The sequence below is a fragment of the Aptenodytes patagonicus genome, chromosome 1 (genome assembly GCF_965638725.1).
Source record: "Aptenodytes patagonicus chromosome 1, bAptPat1.pri.cur, whole genome shotgun sequence".
Taxonomy (NCBI): domain Eukaryota; kingdom Metazoa; phylum Chordata; class Aves; order Sphenisciformes; family Spheniscidae; genus Aptenodytes; species Aptenodytes patagonicus.
Window position 1 is genome coordinate 226839162 of NC_134949.1, and position 19694 is coordinate 226858855.

The following is a 19694-nucleotide window of genomic DNA, read 5'->3' on the forward strand; positions in this document are numbered from 1 at the left end:
TTCCCCCCAGGTCTCCCCAGGCACGTCCAGGATAGTGTGGTTGGTATTACCATGACTATCTAATTCTAATCATCATAGGTAATTAACATTAAAGTTTCCCTATTTTGTCCCATTGTTTTCTAGCCTCAATATTAGTTGAGGGTGCCGAATAACTATGAAGAACAAATTGTGTGTACGTGTGTTTTGTACACTTGGAAGTTCATAGCTTCAACGGTAATGCAAGTTTGGGAAAATACTGAATGACCAGAGGGAGACTTCAATAATCAGTGTCTCTTACCACCCTGCTACATAACATACTGTGCGCTGCATAGGATTGACTTTAAAACATTCATAGGATTGTAGCATTTCCTCCCTTAAGGTAAATACTCGAATCAAGCCTTTCGGAGGTGTGTATAATCGCTCCCTCAGCTGAACGAGGAATGGTAGTAAATGTATTCTCTATACATGGAAGTGACAAACGCTTACATTCTTTCATAAATGGAATGACTCTGTTTAAAATGGAGTGGGTTTCAGATCAGAAGAATTGCTCCCTACTGTTCTATTTAGCCAAACTTTTTCTTTGTCAGGTGGCCGTTCGTTTTAGTCATGGGTTTTAGATGATAAAGGCGTGGGATGACAACATTTTAAAAAATGTTCTGTCCTGACTTGTCTGGTATTTGTATCCCTTTTGTTGGTACAAGGAGCCATCCTGTGCACATCAGGAACTCCCTGCGTGGGAAATACCGAGATCGCCCTTGAACCTTTGTCCACATTCCTGCCGTGATTGTGTGGTCCTTATGCCTTTTTCTAGGCATCTGCTGACAGTTGCTGTCAGGCTGCTGGACTAACCGTCCCTTTGGTCTGACCTGGTACGGCCTCTTCCAGGTAACGGCAAAGCAGCCGGCAAGCGAGTCCCCGCTGCGATACGCACCGTACAAACATCAGCACGTAGCTGCAGGGAGCTTTCGGTTGCAATAAGCTATGCAAGCCTAGGTGCAGTGGTGTAACAGTCAGGTAACAACGATACCAGAAAGGGAGAATGTCTCTGGCTCTTCCATATGAACCATAAGACTGTTAATATATTGTGATACATCAAATTAACTGATCTACGCAGCATTTTGTTTTTAAATGTTTCCTCTGAGTAGGTTAGTGGGTGTATATTTTGCTGGGTTTGGGGGCAAATCATAAAGCAACTACTATCTTTGTGTTCTCTAAGACCAACAATGAAGTTATGTTTCACTGACATGAGGACTGCTTTTGGGAGCAGAATTTTTTTTTCTTCAGAAAGATGCTAGCTCTTAAATATACAGCCAGTGACTTCTTTGGAAAATTCTTTGTTTAGTGGCTGTATCACATACTGTGTGTAAAATGCATTCTTTCTGAACTTTTAAGTAGTTGCGGAAATTTGTTTTTAATTCTTTTGGGTTTTATTGACAAGATTCTTGATACCCTCCTAAGTACAGTTAAAAATCTCTGAGTTTGGAGAGTAGTGAAAGTGGCTATTAAAATGATGCATGTGATACTTACCTTCAAGAGTAGGGGTTTTTTTCTTTTTTTTCCAACCCATTCATATCAAGTGTATGTACTGAGCAGGGAAAGTGTCAAAAATGGCAGGGATTCTCTGTCAGAGAGAAATAACCATCTTTAGTTGAGAGTTTGTGGTAAATAGGGTCTTTGATTCTCTTATACCCACCTCACTAATGATTAATGTAACTTGAAAAGACAAGCTTTATTTTTGGTTTTACAATGTCAGCTTTATTTTACTGTGCCTTTTAAAGACCTTTCCTGCGGGTGGGGAGGAAGGAAATACTGCTTTGAAGTTAGGATTTTTGTCTGTCTTCCAGCAGCACGGATCGAGAATTAACTTGCATTACCTGCCTTAGAAAAACCTGTTCTAAAATCCGTGTTCCTCACTTACAGGCTTCACATGGCTGGAAAGTGTGTTAACGACTAGGCAAACACATCAGCGTATCAATGGCAGCAAGAGCTCTTGAATCTTTTATAAATAAGGATGATACAGAAAAGACAATATGATAGAAATGAGAGTTACAATGAAGGCTGGTTTGTGCAGACAGGCATTTTATAGGATGAGAAGAACTTGTTGCACTGCAGAACTAGGAATTACTTAAAAACAGTAAGTATATAGTTCAGATCCTGATTTTAAGAACTAAATGAAGATCTTAATCTTCTCTTGCAGAACGAAAAAACAAAAGAACAGATTGAAAGCTTGTTACAGAATGGAAAGCATAAAGAGTTACGGGATCGTCTCTGCTGCAGGCTGACCTTTGGGACTGCTGGTCTTCGCTCTGCTATGGGAGCAGGCTTTTGCTACATTAATGATCTTACGGTGATCCAGTCAACACAGGTAAGCTGAATAGTTGCATAGGAGACAACTGAATGGTTTCACAGTAAACGCCTGGGTCGTATAGCGTACCACTGAAATACAAGCTGAGGGTGGAACACAGCAGCCATTCAACAGTAGAGTGATAGCATGAAATGTTTAGTGCTGGAAGAAAATAAAGTAGCTTGAACAGGTTTAATTGGACGTCCTAGGAGGCAGAATATAATCGCTTCCACTGGAATTTGGCCAGTAGTTAAAGTCTATTATACTGCTCTGAAGTTGGAAATCATTAGCTGTCATAAGAACTTCTAGTATTTGTCAAAAACTAAACAAAAAAACCAACAAGAAAACCTGAAAAGCAAACCCACCCCCAACCAAACAAGCCTTTTCTTTCATTTTTAGCCAAAGTTGTGAAAAACTATACAAAAGTAGCAGGTTTTACTAAGAAAATGAACAGGAAGTAAGGTGAAAAAGCAAATGTAGACTGACTGTGAAGAACATCCGTATTGTAAATTGTTTAACTTCTGGGGAATTCTTCCAGTAACAATGGTTGTGTTACCTACAGTTGGACTGGATAGCTGTAGAAAATACTGTGGTTAAGTGCACTGGCATTACTTTAGCTCTGTCTGTAGCTCTTGGCACTTTTTAAAGTAGAGATACAAGAAAGCAATTTGAGATACGAACTTAAACTCCCAAACTGCAAATCTTACGTTACATATTGTATCAGAGAGGTCAATTATTGATGGTTTATCTATGATTTAATATTTGTGCATTTGGTTTAGAGATACTGTTACAGAATTATTTGCTAAGAAATTTGGAGTAGAGTATTTTGGGATGGACTTCTTGATTTGGATACAGACAGGGAGATCTTGGAACTTCGACGTAGCTCTTGACTGCCATTTTGATAGTTGTATATTAGTGTTGTTGGAAAGGGTCTGATGGGATGGGCGTGCATGTGGGGTAAAGTTTTGGCCAGGGAGGCTTTAGTCCTAATTTCCTGCTCCTCTGGCAGAGGTGAGGCTCTGCTTGGTGGTGGCACTGGGTGTACATTTCGAAGGGCATAAAAGCTGGTACGTGGAGTTGAGGAGCTGGATAGAGGCAGCCGTGGACTCATGAACGATATCAGTGCTGTGGTGGGGAAGACTGGTGGCAGAGACTCCTTGCTTCTGACACATATTTTCCTTGAACCGTGCTTTAGGTTCTTCTGACTAGCTGTTTAAGTTGATTAACAACCAGAAATGCAATTTTCTGGACTTGTTTCTTCAATATCTTTTACCCTCCTCTTCTCCTCTATTGATTTTGGTCTTGCATGCCAGAAGAGGGCTGGAAAATTATCAGACTCTTCTCTGTTACCCTCCCTGCTTCTCTTTCATCAATGTTAATGAATTGTATGTGTGTTGATTGACAAATAAATCAACTTGTTGATTAATATAAGGCTTAATCATCTCTGCTCTTCTTTGAAGCGCTGTTTTGTTCAAGAGCAGATGACATTCTTAAAGAACTTGGTCCCCTGTTGTCTCACTTCTTTCCCCACCTTTTCGATAAACGCCTTGGGAAGGAACAGTTGATGTTGATTTAGTTTTTGATCAAAGTGCTCTGTGCTCCTTTTCTATATTGCTGTCTCATAGTAGATTTGTTCTTAAATTTGCTTATTGTACAGTACTAGGGTGCTTTTCAGCTGATGTGTTCCTCTATCAATTTTTCCCCAAAACAAGTAGATTAAATAACTAATCTTCACAACTAAACTTCGTAAGAAATTAGTTCAGCGTGCGTTTGAAACTGATCTGATACTATCCAGACTTTGAGCACATGAAAGAGTCTGAATTTGAACATTGATTTATCTAGGGTTGTAGTCTTGTTAAACTATCATTCCTGACTTCGATAATAAAGCATGTGCAAGAATTACTATGGTAAACATGAAGCAAAAAGCAGTTGGATTCTTAATCTGCAATACATAGCTTTCTCTCACCCCAGTGAAGGTAGTGGGAGGCAAGGAAAGAGAAGTGTTGAATCCTTTTGAAAATGAATAGCATGATGAGTCAGAAAATCGATGTTCTGTATTTGCTTTCCTTATGAACATACAAAATACAAATGGGTTTGGACTGTGTATATTAAATATACTTAAACATCTTATCTGTTCCCACCTTTAGTCTTGACTATTGAAAATATAGTGAACTGATGTATTTGTAACCATTGTACTTGGAACATCAACAGAAAGTTTTTGTTACGACAAACCTACTGAATCTTATCTACTTTGTCAAGTACTTTTTTATAAATGGAGCTTCAGCCATATGATAAGAGGTGTTTTATTACATGATTTACAAAGGGTTGATAAAATCTCTCATTTAATACTGTGTACTTAAACATTTTAAAGCAGTTGTCTCTTTGCAGGTTAATGCTCTGATACAAGGTCCTCAGTAGACATGACTGAAATAATCTGTTTTCTGTTGGCTCAGGGTGAAGTGGTGTGCTTAAAACTTGGAAGAGCTGGGACTTTATTAAGCTGTTTGACATACTGTTAGTGTCTGACTCATACAACTGGAGCCCAAACTTTGGTAGTGAAAGCAAATTCCAATAGCTCTTTGTACAGGCTTTGAAAAGAACAGGAGTAACATGTTGGGAGCTCATTGGTAGCGTTTGAAATCCAGCCTTGTATCTGACCATTTTTTCTCTTCAGTTTTGTCTTGGGTCTCACAGAAAGTTTTCTTTTGGTTTCTAACCTCTAAACTGGACACACCTTAGCATGGTGCTTCCTTTAATTCTAGCCTTACTGATCTGAGTGTGCCAAATTCATCTGCTACAATACTGTAATGGTATGAACAAAACTTACTGATGTGGTACAGGTGGTCTCCACTGATCCAGTGGGAGCAAGCTGAAGAGATTAAGAAAAAACTGGTTTAAAAACTAGTAGTTTGTTGCCAGTGATGGAATTGTTAAGAGTAGCGAAGTTGCTTTAAACAAGTCCAGTTTTCTGTGAAGCAGAGTAAACATCTCGATAATGCAGAGGAAGTTTAATAATAGTCGCTTTGCTTTTTGGCCTGTGCAGTCTGAATTTGGAGTTGCTCATGCTCCCGGCGCCTGAACGTTGCATGCTGCCTTTGTGTTTCCAGTCTCATGAAAGCGTGACTGAGCTTGGATTGGCTGACTGATACGCATTCTTGGCAGAAAGGGAAAAGTTTCATTCTGGTCAGCAGGGAATGTGTTTGCAAGTTCAGTTTCATGGGCATTACTGGTTTCTGAAAGTAACGAACTGGGTTGTATTCATTTGCTCCCTCTGTGGAGCTTCTATTTTTAGTTGTTTATTAAAGCCATATATCAAGTTAGAGAAAGCAATCTCTGCAAAGCGGATTAAAACTTGTTTCTGAAGTAAACTGCATCAGACTTAATCTCCTTCTTTGAGTACACTTGTTTCAGAAACTAAGGACATTAACAGTTTTGCTGAACCTAATCTGAAAATGGGCAACCCTGTCTTTCTACATTTGTCATTACCTGCTACAGGAATAAATGGCCATTCAAAAAAGTAGACTGCAGTGTAGTTAAAATATTTCCTTCAATTAAAATAAACCTTAGTTAAGTTGCATGCTTAAGTGCATGCGGTGTTCATTTGCATGATTATATTGATTTTGTGAAAAGTCAGATCCAGAAAGGTACAGAATATCCAGAAGTTGCTTTTGACTCTTCTGAAGATTGTAGGTACTTAACCTACGCATAAAGCCTAGATTTTCCTGCTCAAGTATTGCTTCTGTCCTGCTGAACCGATTGCTTTTGTTAATAGGTGAGTAACCCGTCACTGACCTCCGCAATGACAAAACCACTCATCTTCGCATCATTGCTATCAGTTTCCTGTTGCTATATAAGCAAAGCTAAAGATAATAGTTGAAAGATTTAGATACTGGACTTCATAAAGCTGTTACTATCTGTCTTGATTCATCAGCCAAAAATCTTTCCATCCCATTCTTGATACCATCACTTTCCCCTCTCTTCTCTTTTGCAATTGATGGTAAGGGACTGGACGCGCAAGAGGATTATTTAAAACATGGCAGTAGAAGCAGACTAGATCTGTCCGTGAATTTTCTATAGGGAAAGCACCTGACCTGTGCAGTGGTATAAATATTTGTAATACTTCAGTGCACCTAAAGAGAATTTTGTTTTAGATCCACTGGGGCGGTTACACATTTGTATGCTGACACTTGCTAATAAGTTATTAATTATCACCAAGTATGTAATGGCAAGATGTTGACTTGGATATCTTCAATTTAGAAGCAGTAGCTATCCCAGGAGAAGTTAGATGGGGACACTATCAAAACCTGAGTCTTATAAAAAGGAAATAGGAATTCTTTAAATTGAGAGACTTATTAAAGAAAGGACTTATCCCAAGAGGTGTTGGAGTTACTAACTGCCCTCTGAGAAAGGGAGAATGGTACCTGAAAAAAATAGGTGTGAACTTGAGTAGAGGGTTCAGACAGCGGAGAGCCTCTGCGTTCACTTCCTCTCACTGTCATTTTTTTCTTTATTTTTATTTCCTGCGGCTCTAATAAAGGTATTTGGATAGTAAACAAGTCCAGTAGGGCTGGACTAATTTCTGCTGTGGGATCTTTGGATAAGCTTAAGGTATTTTGTTCTTGTACTCCATATCACATTGTCTTAATTTTAAGCAAAACTTCTCCATGGCAGAAAGTAAAGACATTCCTGTTTTTATTCATATGAAATCTTTGATCTCTGTCAAACAGTGAAGCTGGTTTAAGAGGATGTCCTAGGAAAAACGTCGCCTCACCCTTGAGGAGAGTGTTGCTCAGATTGTAGTGGCACCCAATAGCTGCCAAAAATGCTCAGGCAGAAATAGCCGGGATGAGGTGCAGGGGAGAAAATACAGAAGATCAAATCTGCTAAAAAGATCAATATAGGCCCTTACTTTGCAACAAAAATAAATCAGTTCTTCTGTGTTTGAGGAACGAGGGAATGGAAAGCTGGGAGATGTATAAGGGTGCGGGCACTAGAGCCAAAAAGCCAAACCAGCTATGATGGTTGTCATTGGGAAGTAAGGGGTGAGGAAGAAATTTGATGCACAGGATCCTAGAGATGCCATGGTTGCCAGAAAGTTCAAGGGATGCCTCCGCTGTCGAGGGAGAGCTCCTGGGGGGGTAGGCGTGAAATAAAATCATGTGTAGCAGTTTTACATTTGTAAGGAGTGGTTTGTAATGTATGGACTTTCTTATGTGGACAGGAGTATTAGTTGTTCTATCTGAACTTACCTTGATTCATGCTGCTGCTGAAAAAGTTTATATGCCCCTGTTTGTGTTCTGCTTCTAACTAGGACCAGTTTGTCTAATATGGTCCTGCTTCTTCCGTAAATTTTGTCTTTTTTGTGCAGTTTCTTGATGTTTGAGGAACTAGTTCAGATAAAACTCTGCAGTGTGCTCTGACCTCAAGATACCGCCAGCCTAAATAAGGGATTTGTTGATAAGAAATCTGCTGTTCATCTCTTTAAACATTACTCAATCTGTTCTAGTCAAACTTGTTCAAGTTTTCCCCATTCCTCTCTTACCTCTTTACAACTGTCAACGAAAGTTTGTGGTAAGTTGTCAGGGTGGTGTGAACAAGTTTGTGTATCAATGCATTTCAGTTCAGTGTGAAGGTGACTCAGCTGGCGATTATGCCACGGCACAGCTTCCAGTTAAGTCAGTATTCAAAGATTTTTTTTAATTTATTTTAAAGTTTTTCTCTCTCTGTGAATCCCTCTGTAGACCCACTACATCTGCAACTGAAATAGTTCTCCAAAAAGATGCCAGTATCCACTTGTTTATGCTTTGAAGCACATTCTTTGGTGGAAAGGGCAAGAACCATTAAAAATTGAGCTCAGCTGAATTTCATGGGTAGGAGCCAGGCTAGCTTTCCAGTTGAGAGATTGCTTATTGGTGATACCGAGTCAGATCCATATAAGAACATTGCAAAGAATTGCACTTAATACTGGGGGAAAAAATCTGTTTAATTCTAGTACAAAACAGCCCCACTCTTTCTATCCAGAGGAAACTTGTAGCCTTTCTAGGATAAGCTGGGCCATGGTAAGTTCAGTGGTGTGTTTGTGTTGGGGAAGGCTGCTTTCTGATTGTGGTAAACTGTAGCCTCTGGAAACTTCCATTAACAACAGTACTTCCATCTTGTTGTCTAAAACTGCTGATCTGTCCTGGGTTGTTTGTGTGACGGATCTCCAGAGAGATTCTAACTGGTAAACAAAGGGATGTGAAGGCCACAGGGAAGGTGAAGCTGGGACACCATGTAATGCACTATTTTAAAGAGCACCTATCTCCTCCTGTTTTGAAAAGAAGGGGTGGCTGATTGAGAGGCTGTTTCTTTTTCTCCTGTGTATGTTTTGGCGCATGTTTCTCCTCACCCCCAATGTGTTTTAAAAATTTACTCCCTTCATCTGCTCCCCTTTCTTCTCCCTGCACGGGTTTATTCTCTGATGTCTTGTCATTGGACATGTTCTGCTTTGATGTATAGAAGACAGCTTGTATTTGTGCTATTGTATCTGCATAGTATATAAATCGAGGACTTTAATCTGTCTACCTGGAGCAGGTCACTAGTAATAAACTCTTGCTTGAAAGAGCGGGTAGGGATGAAGCATCCTTTTAATGCAAATTTAGAACTAACACTTTGGAAGCAGTGCTGAAAAGGTGTCTGACTTGTACTGTGAACGCAAGGATGAAGACTAGCACTAGCCTTATTGCCTGAGTGGATGGACTTTCAAAAAATGGATTTTTCTCAACTGGGTCTTTAAGAAGATGGCTTGAATACATAAAAGCACAGTACGGATTGAAAACAAACGTTTGCTGCTTGAGGACTTTGCTGCCTTGAGCTTTCTGTTGATGCTGTTTGGTCACTTATTGTCGTACTGCTTTTATTTCCCACAACTGTTTCCCTGTTTGCTTGCTTTCTTTCTGTGAACACTTTGGGAAAAAATAAGTATGCTGCTTTTTCAGTATCATTATTGACGTTTTTGCTGAGCTGTATTTTGCCTACTGACATTAAAAATGATCTTTCACATAAGATGTATAATGTTTGTGTGCGCTGCACTAGAGCTAATTCTTCCCTACTCTTTTCTTTGTTTTTTTTTCTTTCCAGGGGATCTACAAGTATCTTGAGAGGTGTTTTTCAGACTTTAAGCAGAGAGGCTTTGTTGTTGGATATGACACACGAGGTCAGGTGACCAGCAACTGCAGCAGTAAGAAGTATGAGTATTGATTACACTTGCAAGACTAGAAATTAAATTGTGGCTTTAAATGCATTCCGTTCTATCAGAATATTTTTGTCATGAACTGTGCACACTCTTTCCCCTCCCTTAGTCCATTTAAATAGTAATGAAGAGAGGCATGGACTAAAGCCTCTATAATACCAGTTGCCAGCAAATGTGGAATGTAAGGCTAGTCACTTCACCAAAGAATTTACAGTCTAAATGCACAAGAACATTAGGCAGACATTAAGAAGATATATTAAGATATGCCCGGAGAGAAATTTGAATGTGAAGGTAAATTCGGAATACTAACATCTAGCTTGAAATCACTGAATGTTAATGCACTATTGTTAACACTGTCGTTCTTTTGTATTACGCATCTGATTTAAGCTTGCTTGGGGGAGAAGAATTCTACCTGCAGCCTACTGTAACCCAGTATTTTGGTACCCTTATGCTCGTCTGCGATCTCAGTGTATTTCCATATTGGGAATATTTTACCTGGAATGCTTAAAATGTAAACTTCCAGTGATGCCAAATTGTGCCCTTTGCAAGGAAAGGAGAGAGAGGACCTGTAAAAGAACTACTTTCTGAATTCTATAAGGAATCCTAATCCCTTGTCATTCGAGGAGCAAAACACATGTTGTAATGGCATGCTTTACAAAAGAGCCAACCCAGTAGCTAATTATTTAGTTAATGAGTAGCTAATTATTGTAGTTAATGTAGTTATTGTAGTTAATTGTTGTAACTAATGTAGTTATTTTTTTAATTTTTGTCAACATTTAATATTCTAGGGATGTAAAAGTTCTTGGTATAATAGAGCACAGAACCTAGTGACTGTCTTCCAAGAGTTTCTCCATTCCCCTGAAGTCTGGCTCTTCACGCCTTCCTGTCTGGTCTTCAGATATGTGGCACATCATCACCAGGCTTTGGCATAAGGGTTTTAAACTCATCTGTTACACTGTGTTTGCAAGGCTGTTACCCAAATTGTCTGAGTTATGCACAGCTTAAAAACGTGGAAGTGTAAGAAAAACATCCTTTTCAGCCACGCAAAGCTTGGCATTCAGACTTGATGGCAGTGCAGTCGTCACGTTTCACATGTCAAAGGAGCGAATCGGTTCTCAACTACATGTTTCTTTTGTCCCTTTGGAATGATACACAGTTATGGTAGTGCTAAAATCAAATTGAGCCTCCCCAAAAGAGTGTTTTCAATTGGATCAGCGTGCTTACCCAGCACTATGTGGGCAGGAGCGCCCCTTTCTTTGCATCAGTTCCAATGCCGAGGGGGATGGCAGTCCGTCCAGCTGTATCCCATAATTAAGTTGACATAAACCATAGTGATACACAAGCAAACTTTCAGTAGCTTCAACTACAGACTGAGCTCTCAAACTCTTTTAAGTGGTTTCAGGTTACATTTGATAGGTGCTATGGTGAAATTCTGAGTAACTGAAACTTAGACTACAGTGTACTCACCATGGGAGATAAGGAAGCAAGTATTAATGCTTGTCTGTAAAAACAAGTGAGCAAAGCAAACTTAAGCTATTTAATCTCTCACCTGTTTTGTCTCTGAGACTTCCCATTAACTGCTGAGCTGTGTGTACCTGACTTGAACAGTTTCATATGTTACCTGAAAGAGAATGAGTTTCCCTGCTGCTTGAAAGGAAAATTTTATAATAAAGGCAAGGTTTAAAAACATGGGTGCTGTTAGTGTTTCTAACTTTCTGGAATGAGAGCGTGCTGGTTTGCAGAAGTATATTTTAGGAATAGGTCTGCTTCATGGATATTGTCTGAAGCTGCTGAACAAGGCTGGCAAACAAGCTTTGCTGTGTGGGATACTGAATCCTTTTCCAAACCTGCTGTTGCAGACATCTGGCACTTTAAACTTTCTGGGAGATTGGTTCTGTCCTTGAATGAAGGGCAAGTGTCACACCAGTAGGTTCTGTATCCTTGTTTTTGATATCACTGGTTTATTTACATGGTTGACTGAAGCGCCTTGCGCTCTTCAAGCAATGAATAAAAGCGTTGTCTCGGATTCTACAGCCTGAAAACTGTATTAAATTGACTGTACAAACTGTAGGATACTACTCTTAGTGTAAGCCAAAAAACAATAGAGGGATTTAAGAACCAAGTGAAAGGATGGTTACAGTAATGCCATATGGCTATTGGATTGTTGTGTGGGGAGTTGGGTTGACTGAATGTTTTCTTTTTCATGTTGGTAGACTTGCAAAGCTCACTGCAGCAGTCCTACTGGCTAAAGACGTACCTGTATACTTCTTTTCCACATATGTCCCTACACCATTTGTGGTGAGTCATCTTCTCTTTTATATTGTTGAACCATGCAGTTAAGGGAGTATTTGAAAGTTTACTAAAAATGTGAACTAGCAATTTTCTTCTCAAATTCCGTTATTTAAACAGAAAAATAGAGGCTGCTTGGTACACTTGGCTCTTCAAGAATGTCGCTGAATTCTTCTGTGTGCAGATAGTCAATAGAATCACGTTCCACCCTAGGCTGCTATGCGAGGGCAGTGGTTACTGCAGTCCAGGCTTTGCTCTGTTAGTTACAGGTGAAGCATTCTGCTATTCTTTTATTCTGTGCTTAAACACCTGGGTGTCATAAGGGTCAAAGATGATACTTCTGTGTGTGTGACTATATACACATATAGGGACTGTATGTTTTTGGACATAAGACTTATACTGCTTAGAGTGGAAGAAATGAAGGATTGCCTCTACTTTTGATATCTCAAAAAACAGCTTTCTGTTCTACTCGCAGAAACTTTTTCTTGCAGGGTTTTAAATCCTTGTTTTCTATTCTGCAAGCTTTTCTAGTGTGCTGTGTACGCTGTGGATCTTGTTTTGAGGAGAGGACTGAAAGGACTGGATGCTCTTTAGCTGGAAATACCTGTAACTTGTTTTTCAACAAGCCTTTTGGTGAATTCCTTCATTCTGTTTGAGCCTGTTTTCTCTTTCTCAAATACCAGTGTAATCAGAGTGTAGACTTTCTTTAGTTGGCCAGTTAACAATTGTGTTTATGTCATTGGTAAATAGGATAATGTTCCTATGCAACAGAATAGAACAAGCTTTCTCTCTATTCCTAGCTACAGGAAACAGAATGATGAGCATTCATACATACAATTTTCAAATAAACTGGTGAAACATTAAGAGCCACTTCTCCTGTAGCATCCTCTTGCATAATGGTCCTAATAATATAATGTTATTTGTGCCAGCTGCAGAACTCTTGGGTAAATCGACATTTCTGTGTTCCCTTTGCAGCCCTATGCTGTTCAGCAGCTCAAAGCTGTGGCTGGCGTGATGATCACAGCATCCCACAACCGGAAGGAGGACAACGGATACAAGGTAAGGCTTGAACTCGAAGCTTGTAGCGTGTCACAGCCAGCTGCTTTCCAGCATTACCTATGTGCCTTTGGCGTTTGGCCGCTTCTGGAGCGCACGTGTGTGTACCTTAGAAGGAGAAACTATTTCAAGTAATTCATCCTTCTACGACCTGAATTACACACACTTTCTTCTGCGACTAGAACTTAAGACCACGCTGCTTGTGTATCCTGAGCACAAGTCTCTTGTGACATTCCATGGAGTCTAATCAGCAGCTGAAGAAAATGCTTAAGCAATTTATTATGTGTTCACTTCTTGGCCTTAAAAATGAGTTTAAAACTAAGCTAGAACTTAGGTGAATTAGTCCACACAGCAGGTAACTGTGCTGAAGATGGTGACGGTTTAAGAGTTGGTTAATAAAACTTTGTAGTAGTGTGTTGCTCCCTGTAAGGTTGTTTTTCAGGGCATTGAGCAAGAGGCAGGTGGCTTCATTTTGAAAGCTTGGAACAGTATAACCATACATAATAGCAAATGCTGCTTATGCAGTATTGTAACGCAGCATTTCCTTTCTAAACTTTGTAAGAATTTGAACTAAAGTCTAAACTTTAACTAAACTTAGCATTCTAGAAGCTTAGTAACAGGTCAGTGAGTAATGGCACTGGTGGGAAATCCAGTCTTTGCACAGAGAGAACTCTTGGAGGTTATCGTACTGCACTTGTCCTCTGTGGAACAAGTTGTAAAGTACTTGACCAGCCTTTACTTTTGCTTAGCTATAGCAATGAATAAGAAAATAAGCCACATCTGTTTTCCAGGTGCTTCATTTATCAAGAAGCTATTACGTTTGTGTCTTCTGATACAAAGCATTTTACTTTTGTCAGGATATTGTTCTTTCTAGTCTTTCACAAGAATTATTTTATCTCTCACTGTTTCCCCTGTGAATTCAGCAGCCTCTGAAGGTTTTGGACAATTTTAACCAAACTTGACAAACCCATAGTTTTGAAGATACTGAGTACCTCTGAGTTTCATGAAAGCCAGCAGACAAAAAAAGAGAGGCAGATTGGTCCGAGTAGAAAGTCTGCACTGTGAACTCAACCATGCTATTGGAAACAAACCGTGAGAAAACTGGCATCTAAATAATTCTTTAACAAAGACTTTTTATAGTTCAGGGTTTGATAGTGTTTCTAGCTGAAAGATTACAGTTGTTCAGTTACGGAAAAACATGTACCTTGGCACACTGCTTATCTGTTTTGCTTTGATTTAAAAAACAAGTTGTGCTTTTTCAAAAGGAATGCCAGACTGTGTAGAAGGTAATGTTTTTCTTCTGTTACAGTTTGCACAACGCTCTCAAATGTAAGTGCCCAGTTTCGGTTTCTCACGTCCTGATGATTTCAGTCATAATAGTTGAATACCAGCTTTTTTGAAAATAGGTCGTGTTGCTGAGTAGCTATCATTACATAACTGAAATGATAAACTGTGATTCCCAATGACTTTTGAGAATCAAGCCTCGCTTGATTGACGCTAGCCTTTTCTGTATGACTTCAAGAAGCAGGAAGTATGTGGAATCCTATAGCTAAAATAATTTATCAAGTTAATGCTCTTTGTAAATAACCTGTGTCTTGTTTTCCTTTAAACTTTTACCAGGTTTATTGGGAAAATGGAGCACAGATCACCTCTCCTCACGATAAGGAAATTATAAAATGTATAGAAGAGTGCGTTGAACCGTGGAATGGCTCTTGGAATGAGAATCTAGTAGACACCAGTCCCCTTAGACAGGATCCTCTGAAGAAAATTTGTGACTGTTACATGGAGGATCTGAAGAAGATCTGTTATCATAGGTATCGTATAAAACAAAATGTACTTAAATTATGTTTTTAAGTAAGCTCTGGATTACGTGCGGAAAACTGACTGCTGACAGATAGACTTCAATAATAAAGCATGTGATGCTGCCATACATAAACAGTTTTGATTTGGGTATAGGGATTGGGCTGTCTTCCAAAATTTTAATAGTTTCGGACCTGCCTGTAGTGATTTGTATCGTCACAAATCAGTTACTTGATTTCTGTCTTTACGGTTCACAGAAGCTGGGTGCTCCACTCTGCCACAGACATCACTGTCTGCTTGAGGCCATTGTTCTGTGCTCTTCATGGTGGGAATAATTTTTGGTTGTCTCCCCGTTCTGTTTCACCCCATCCCTTCTCTGATGTGTCATTAAATTAGATGGTCACCATCATTAGGACTAAACCATACTTCTTGACAATAAAGCAGCCTGCCTTTGGACACTAGGCTACAGTAAAGCACGCTGATGCGAACCATTTTATGCAAATGAATATGCTGAAAGGGTTCTGAATAAAATGCAGAAATTTAGAGTAAAGGTGAGGTGTATATGCGTGGAATAGAGGTGAGAAGATTAAGTTTAAAGGTTAGGTGGGGCAGAAGACAAGAATAAAAGGAGGAGGATTAATAATGTAGGTACAGTGGAGCCAGAGTAAGATCTTCGGGGTGGTGGAAGAGCTTGAGTTTGATGCAGAAATTAACAGTTCATTCTTGGGAGACTTTCAGCCGATTCAGCAGAAGGTAAATATCTCATTTTCCAGGAGAAGCAGCTTTAAACCAGCAATTTCTAGTGAAAGTCCGAATGAGCACTTTTCACTCATTTCTTCTTTGAAATTAATGCAGAAATCAGCAGAATAGTACAAAGTGTAATTGCATTTTCTTTTGCTTCTGCTTTCCCACATGAAATTAGTCTTGTTAAATAACTAAAATCTTACTGAAATTCTTTTTTCCTTCTCAGGGAGCTAAATGTGCAAACAAATTTGAAGTTTGTTCATACCTCTTTTCATGGAGTTGGACACGACTACGTGCAGTTGGCTTTCAAAGCATTTGGCTTTCAGCCCCCCATTCCAGTACCTGAACAAAAAGATCCAGATCCAGATTTCTCTACTGTCAAATGCCCAAATCCTGAAGAAGGAGAATCTGTGCTGGTACTTTTGTTTCTACTTCATCAGATTTCTGAGCTTTCCTCTGTTTGGATGTGATACTGTGTTGAAAAACAAATCGAGGAAGAGAACAGGGAGTACCTGGCTTTCCGCTGTGTTAATACAGTGGGAGGCAATCCATATGAGACTTTCTTTCACTGCATGTTATATGTAAATAGGAAGACTGTGGGTTTATTTGCTCTTGTGATTTTATTTTTTTTCCCCCCTCCCTCCTCTCCCGCCAGGAGTTGTCACTGAGGCTTGCAGAGAAAGAAAATGCTAAAGTAGTAGTGGCCACTGATCCAGACGCAGATAGACTAGCAGTGGCAGAACAGCAGGAAAAGTAAGTGATTGGACCTTTTCTTTTATCTCTTTCTCCAGAAGAGGTAGTGAAAATCGTGGAGTGTCCCCAAATGGTTGACAGGCACAGACCTTCAACTCGCTCTTTCCTGTTGTGACTTAGCTATTTGGATATTTTTCTTGCTAGCTTCATCTTTTGGTATAGCTCCACCTGAAAAAATGTATTTTAAATAAAATACTTTTTAAAATATTTTATTTATTATTACATTTATAATTTATTATAAATTTATGTATTTTATTATTTAATTTATTATTAAGTATTTATTATTATTTATTATTACATTTATAATACATTTATTTTAAAATGTATTTTAAATAAAATCAGTTAATAACTCAGAAAAGATTACTGCAACAGTGGTAAGTATTTAATCTAAATGACCTAGTAAAAATTAACTGAAAAGTTGAGTCGTTACTAAAGACAGTAAAACCTTGTTACTGTTTTTCACTTCTATTAGGCAAACAAATTCTGCCTTGGGACAGTTAACTGTTGTGGGCTTTTTTGGGTTTTTTGTTTGTTTGTTTTTCCCTGGCTTCTTCATATTGAATAGAAATTATTTTTCTTCCAGTAACAGGCCAAAATTCTGATCATTGTGTAAGTAACTGTCTATAATGCGTGGTTGCGCAGGCATTGCCTGACTGCAATGTATAGACTGTATAGACTGCTGTACTTCTGTTTGATAAATTAAACAGACCTAAGCTGTTTTAAAGCTGACAGTAAGGATACTTAATTGGTATCTTTGCTTGCTAACAGAATGCACTGGGCTTGTAAATCATTGAGACGTGATAAATGTGGAGTCCTGTTAGTACGGTGGCTTTGTATAGAGCAGCTTGTCAGTAGTGTGCTCAGATTCCTGTTGTTCCAGTGACTGCAGAAAACGTCTCCCCGAGTGGATGCTCCTGGGAAACCTGAAAGAGCTCTTGTATTTTCTATCCTGTCTGCAGTGGCTGCTGGAAGGTGTTCACTGGCAATGAGCTAGCAGCTTTGTTTGGGTGGTGGATGTTTTCTTGCTGGAAGGAAAACTGCTCCGAAGATGCTGATGTGCAGAATGTTTACATGTTAGCGACCACAGTCTCGTCGAAAATTTTGAGGGCAATTGCACTTAAAGAGGGATTTCACTTTGAAGTAAGTGTGGTTTTCATGACGTCGTCTTGGCAGAGTAAAATCTGATTGCCGTGTTCTCCATCTACCTCCCCCCCTCCCCCCCCCGTTTATGACTTTACAAAATGAAAAATAGACTGATGACTTCCATTCTTTTGGCTGGGAGTGTTTATGCATTCCAACTTGCAGAGAATGCCGTTTTCCCTAGACAAGCCTGATTTCAGCATCTGCAGTGTTTCTCAATGCATGGTGCAGTGAATGCAGACTGTGGAATCAACTTAGGCAAAGCTGCAAGGAGGCTGTAGCAGGTGACACAAATTAAAACCTAAATAATGTATAATAGCAATGCCTTTGTCTTGGTTATTTTCCTAGAAATAAATTCTTCTGTGTGAGAGAATGAAAGTGTGTGCAACTTGGTGTGTTTACTACAAAAATGGAGTGCTTTTTGATGGCTTTGTAACAAACACTTACAGGTTACACAATGTTCCTTCAGGTGCCCAGATCACTAGTAGGTTTTAAATTTGGTTTTACTTCAAATTGTGACAGACAGAGGAACTCTTATGTTCAGATCTTTAATGTAGTTTCATTAAGGACTCACTAAAAAAGAAAATGGGGGGTGCCCCTGCAGACTGGCAGTTAATTATTTTAGTTCCTGCATTCAAATTAAGTACTTGCTCTGATTTCTGAGACTGTTGGGTGTTAGCCATAAGAGATGCAAGTGCTCTAAAGCTTAGCACAAGCATACAAAGGTCCAGGTCTTGTTGAATACATGTCTTAATTAAATCCATGTGCAATAGGAAAAATATTTTGCCAAACAATGAGGAATTAAAGACTAAAATTGAAGGCAACTCTGAAAACCATTTTGAGTGACTGTCCAGATATGCTTAATCAGGTTGAATATCACTGCCTTGTAGTGAATTTCATTATCTCACTAAATACTGTTGATTTTTTTTTTTTTTTTTTTCTGGGAAGGGACACGTGACTGAAAAAAAGCTAGGAATTTACAGAACCCCTTGGTCTCCTCTAAAAGCTTCCCCTCTTTGTACCTTCCTTCTTTCCAAGAAGGACTGCTTCAAAGCTTTTGACTGCTTTTGCATGATTTGAAGAACACAAGCAGTGCTCTTCCCTCCCATCACCCAAAATTGCTATTTATATTTCTGTAACTTTTTTCCTTTTGAATAACTGTACTGTTGTATTACCTGATAAGCACCACGGAAGGTCTTATCTGATCTCAGAGAGAACCACGGTCTCTCAAGCAGGCTCACTCCTTGATCTGATATTCATGTCCTAGTTGAGTATTCACTAGTAAAATGCTATCCAGTGACTCTTCGCCTTAGATTCATAATCTAAACAGAAGATACGACTTGTCTAATGTTTGTCTTTACTGTCCCTATTCTGTTTGTCAATTAATTAGATTTAAATTCAGGGAAATTATTTCAAGAAAATCAGAAAAACGTCCTTAAGCTTTAGTGTGTTGACTCTGCAGCAGTCTTTCCCATTGACCGTAAAATTCAGAATGCATCATCTTTTTTTTCTTTTTTTTTTTTGTCTGAAGCATCCTGGAAGTGAAGGGAATAGTGGCTACACTTTTTTCTTTGACCTGAAACTAAATTGAAAATGTGTATTTAATGCACTCTTTTTTTTTTCTGTTTCAGGAAACACTCCCTGGTTTTAAATGGATTGGAAGTAGAGTAAAAGATCTCCTAGATAACGGAAAAGAAGTTCTCTTTGCATTTGAAGAGTCTATCGGTATGTATGTTAATATCACTTCAAAATGTTGAGAACTGTAGGGGGGAAATGTGACTAGAAAGGAGCGGTCTTAGTCATGAAACGAAACACGAAAATACTTTATTTTTGTTCTTGTAGTTACTGGTATTGGTATTTTGCTCTCATCAAATCAACTTGCCAACTATCATAATAACTGATATATGAATCTCTGATTCTGGTATTGTGCTTGTGCAGTTTCCTGATACAAACCTGTTCTGATACAGGTTGAAAGTCCTGAGATGCCAGAGCCAAACTACTGTTGCTTTGTGGCCTTTTAGCTGAGATTAAGCGTAGGATCTGTTCTTAATCAGTTTAATATCTTACAGGTCCTCTCTGTGAGGACTCACTGTTAATGGCTGTGTGGAACTTGGAGGTGGCTTGCTTCGGTCACACTATCCATCGCACCAGTACTGCAGTTCCTCCAGGAGCTGTACACCGTTCCCTCATACTTCAGAACAATATGTGAGGAATCCAGACGTGCAGGAATAGCGTTAAATACCTTATAGAAGCGTGTGAATATTCCTGCTGACCTTGCCTTGAGCATTCTATCTTGGTAGTCTTGCTGACACCACTTACCTGTAGAGAACTGTCGTGAACATTTCGGCTATAGGAATT

At 39.1% G+C, this 19694-nt stretch overlaps 1 protein-coding gene and 1 non-coding gene across 2 annotated transcripts in view; both read left to right on the forward strand.

The window, feature by feature from the left end:
• The window catches only part of PGM2L1 (phosphoglucomutase 2 like 1), a 43761-nt gene that overhangs the window by 14376 nt on the left and 9691 nt on the right, over positions 1–19694 (forward strand). Inside the window, exons 3-11 of the mRNA XM_076328549.1 lie at positions 2177–2344; positions 9443–9549; positions 11768–11852; positions 12819–12902; positions 14520–14713; positions 15670–15859; positions 16099–16196; positions 17156–17336; positions 18968–19061. Of these exons, the coding sequence (XP_076184664.1) occupies positions 2177–2344; positions 9443–9549; positions 11768–11852; positions 12819–12902; positions 14520–14713; positions 15670–15859; positions 16099–16196; positions 17156–17336; positions 18968–19061 (1201 nt within the window). The remainder of the gene's footprint in view (positions 1–2176; positions 2345–9442; positions 9550–11767; positions 11853–12818; positions 12903–14519; positions 14714–15669; positions 15860–16098; positions 16197–17155; positions 17337–18967; positions 19062–19694) is intronic.
• Positions 19338–19520, forward strand: LOC143156009 (U2 spliceosomal RNA). The gene has a single exon (XR_012994561.1). It is a non-coding gene; the product is annotated as a U2 spliceosomal RNA (small nuclear RNA).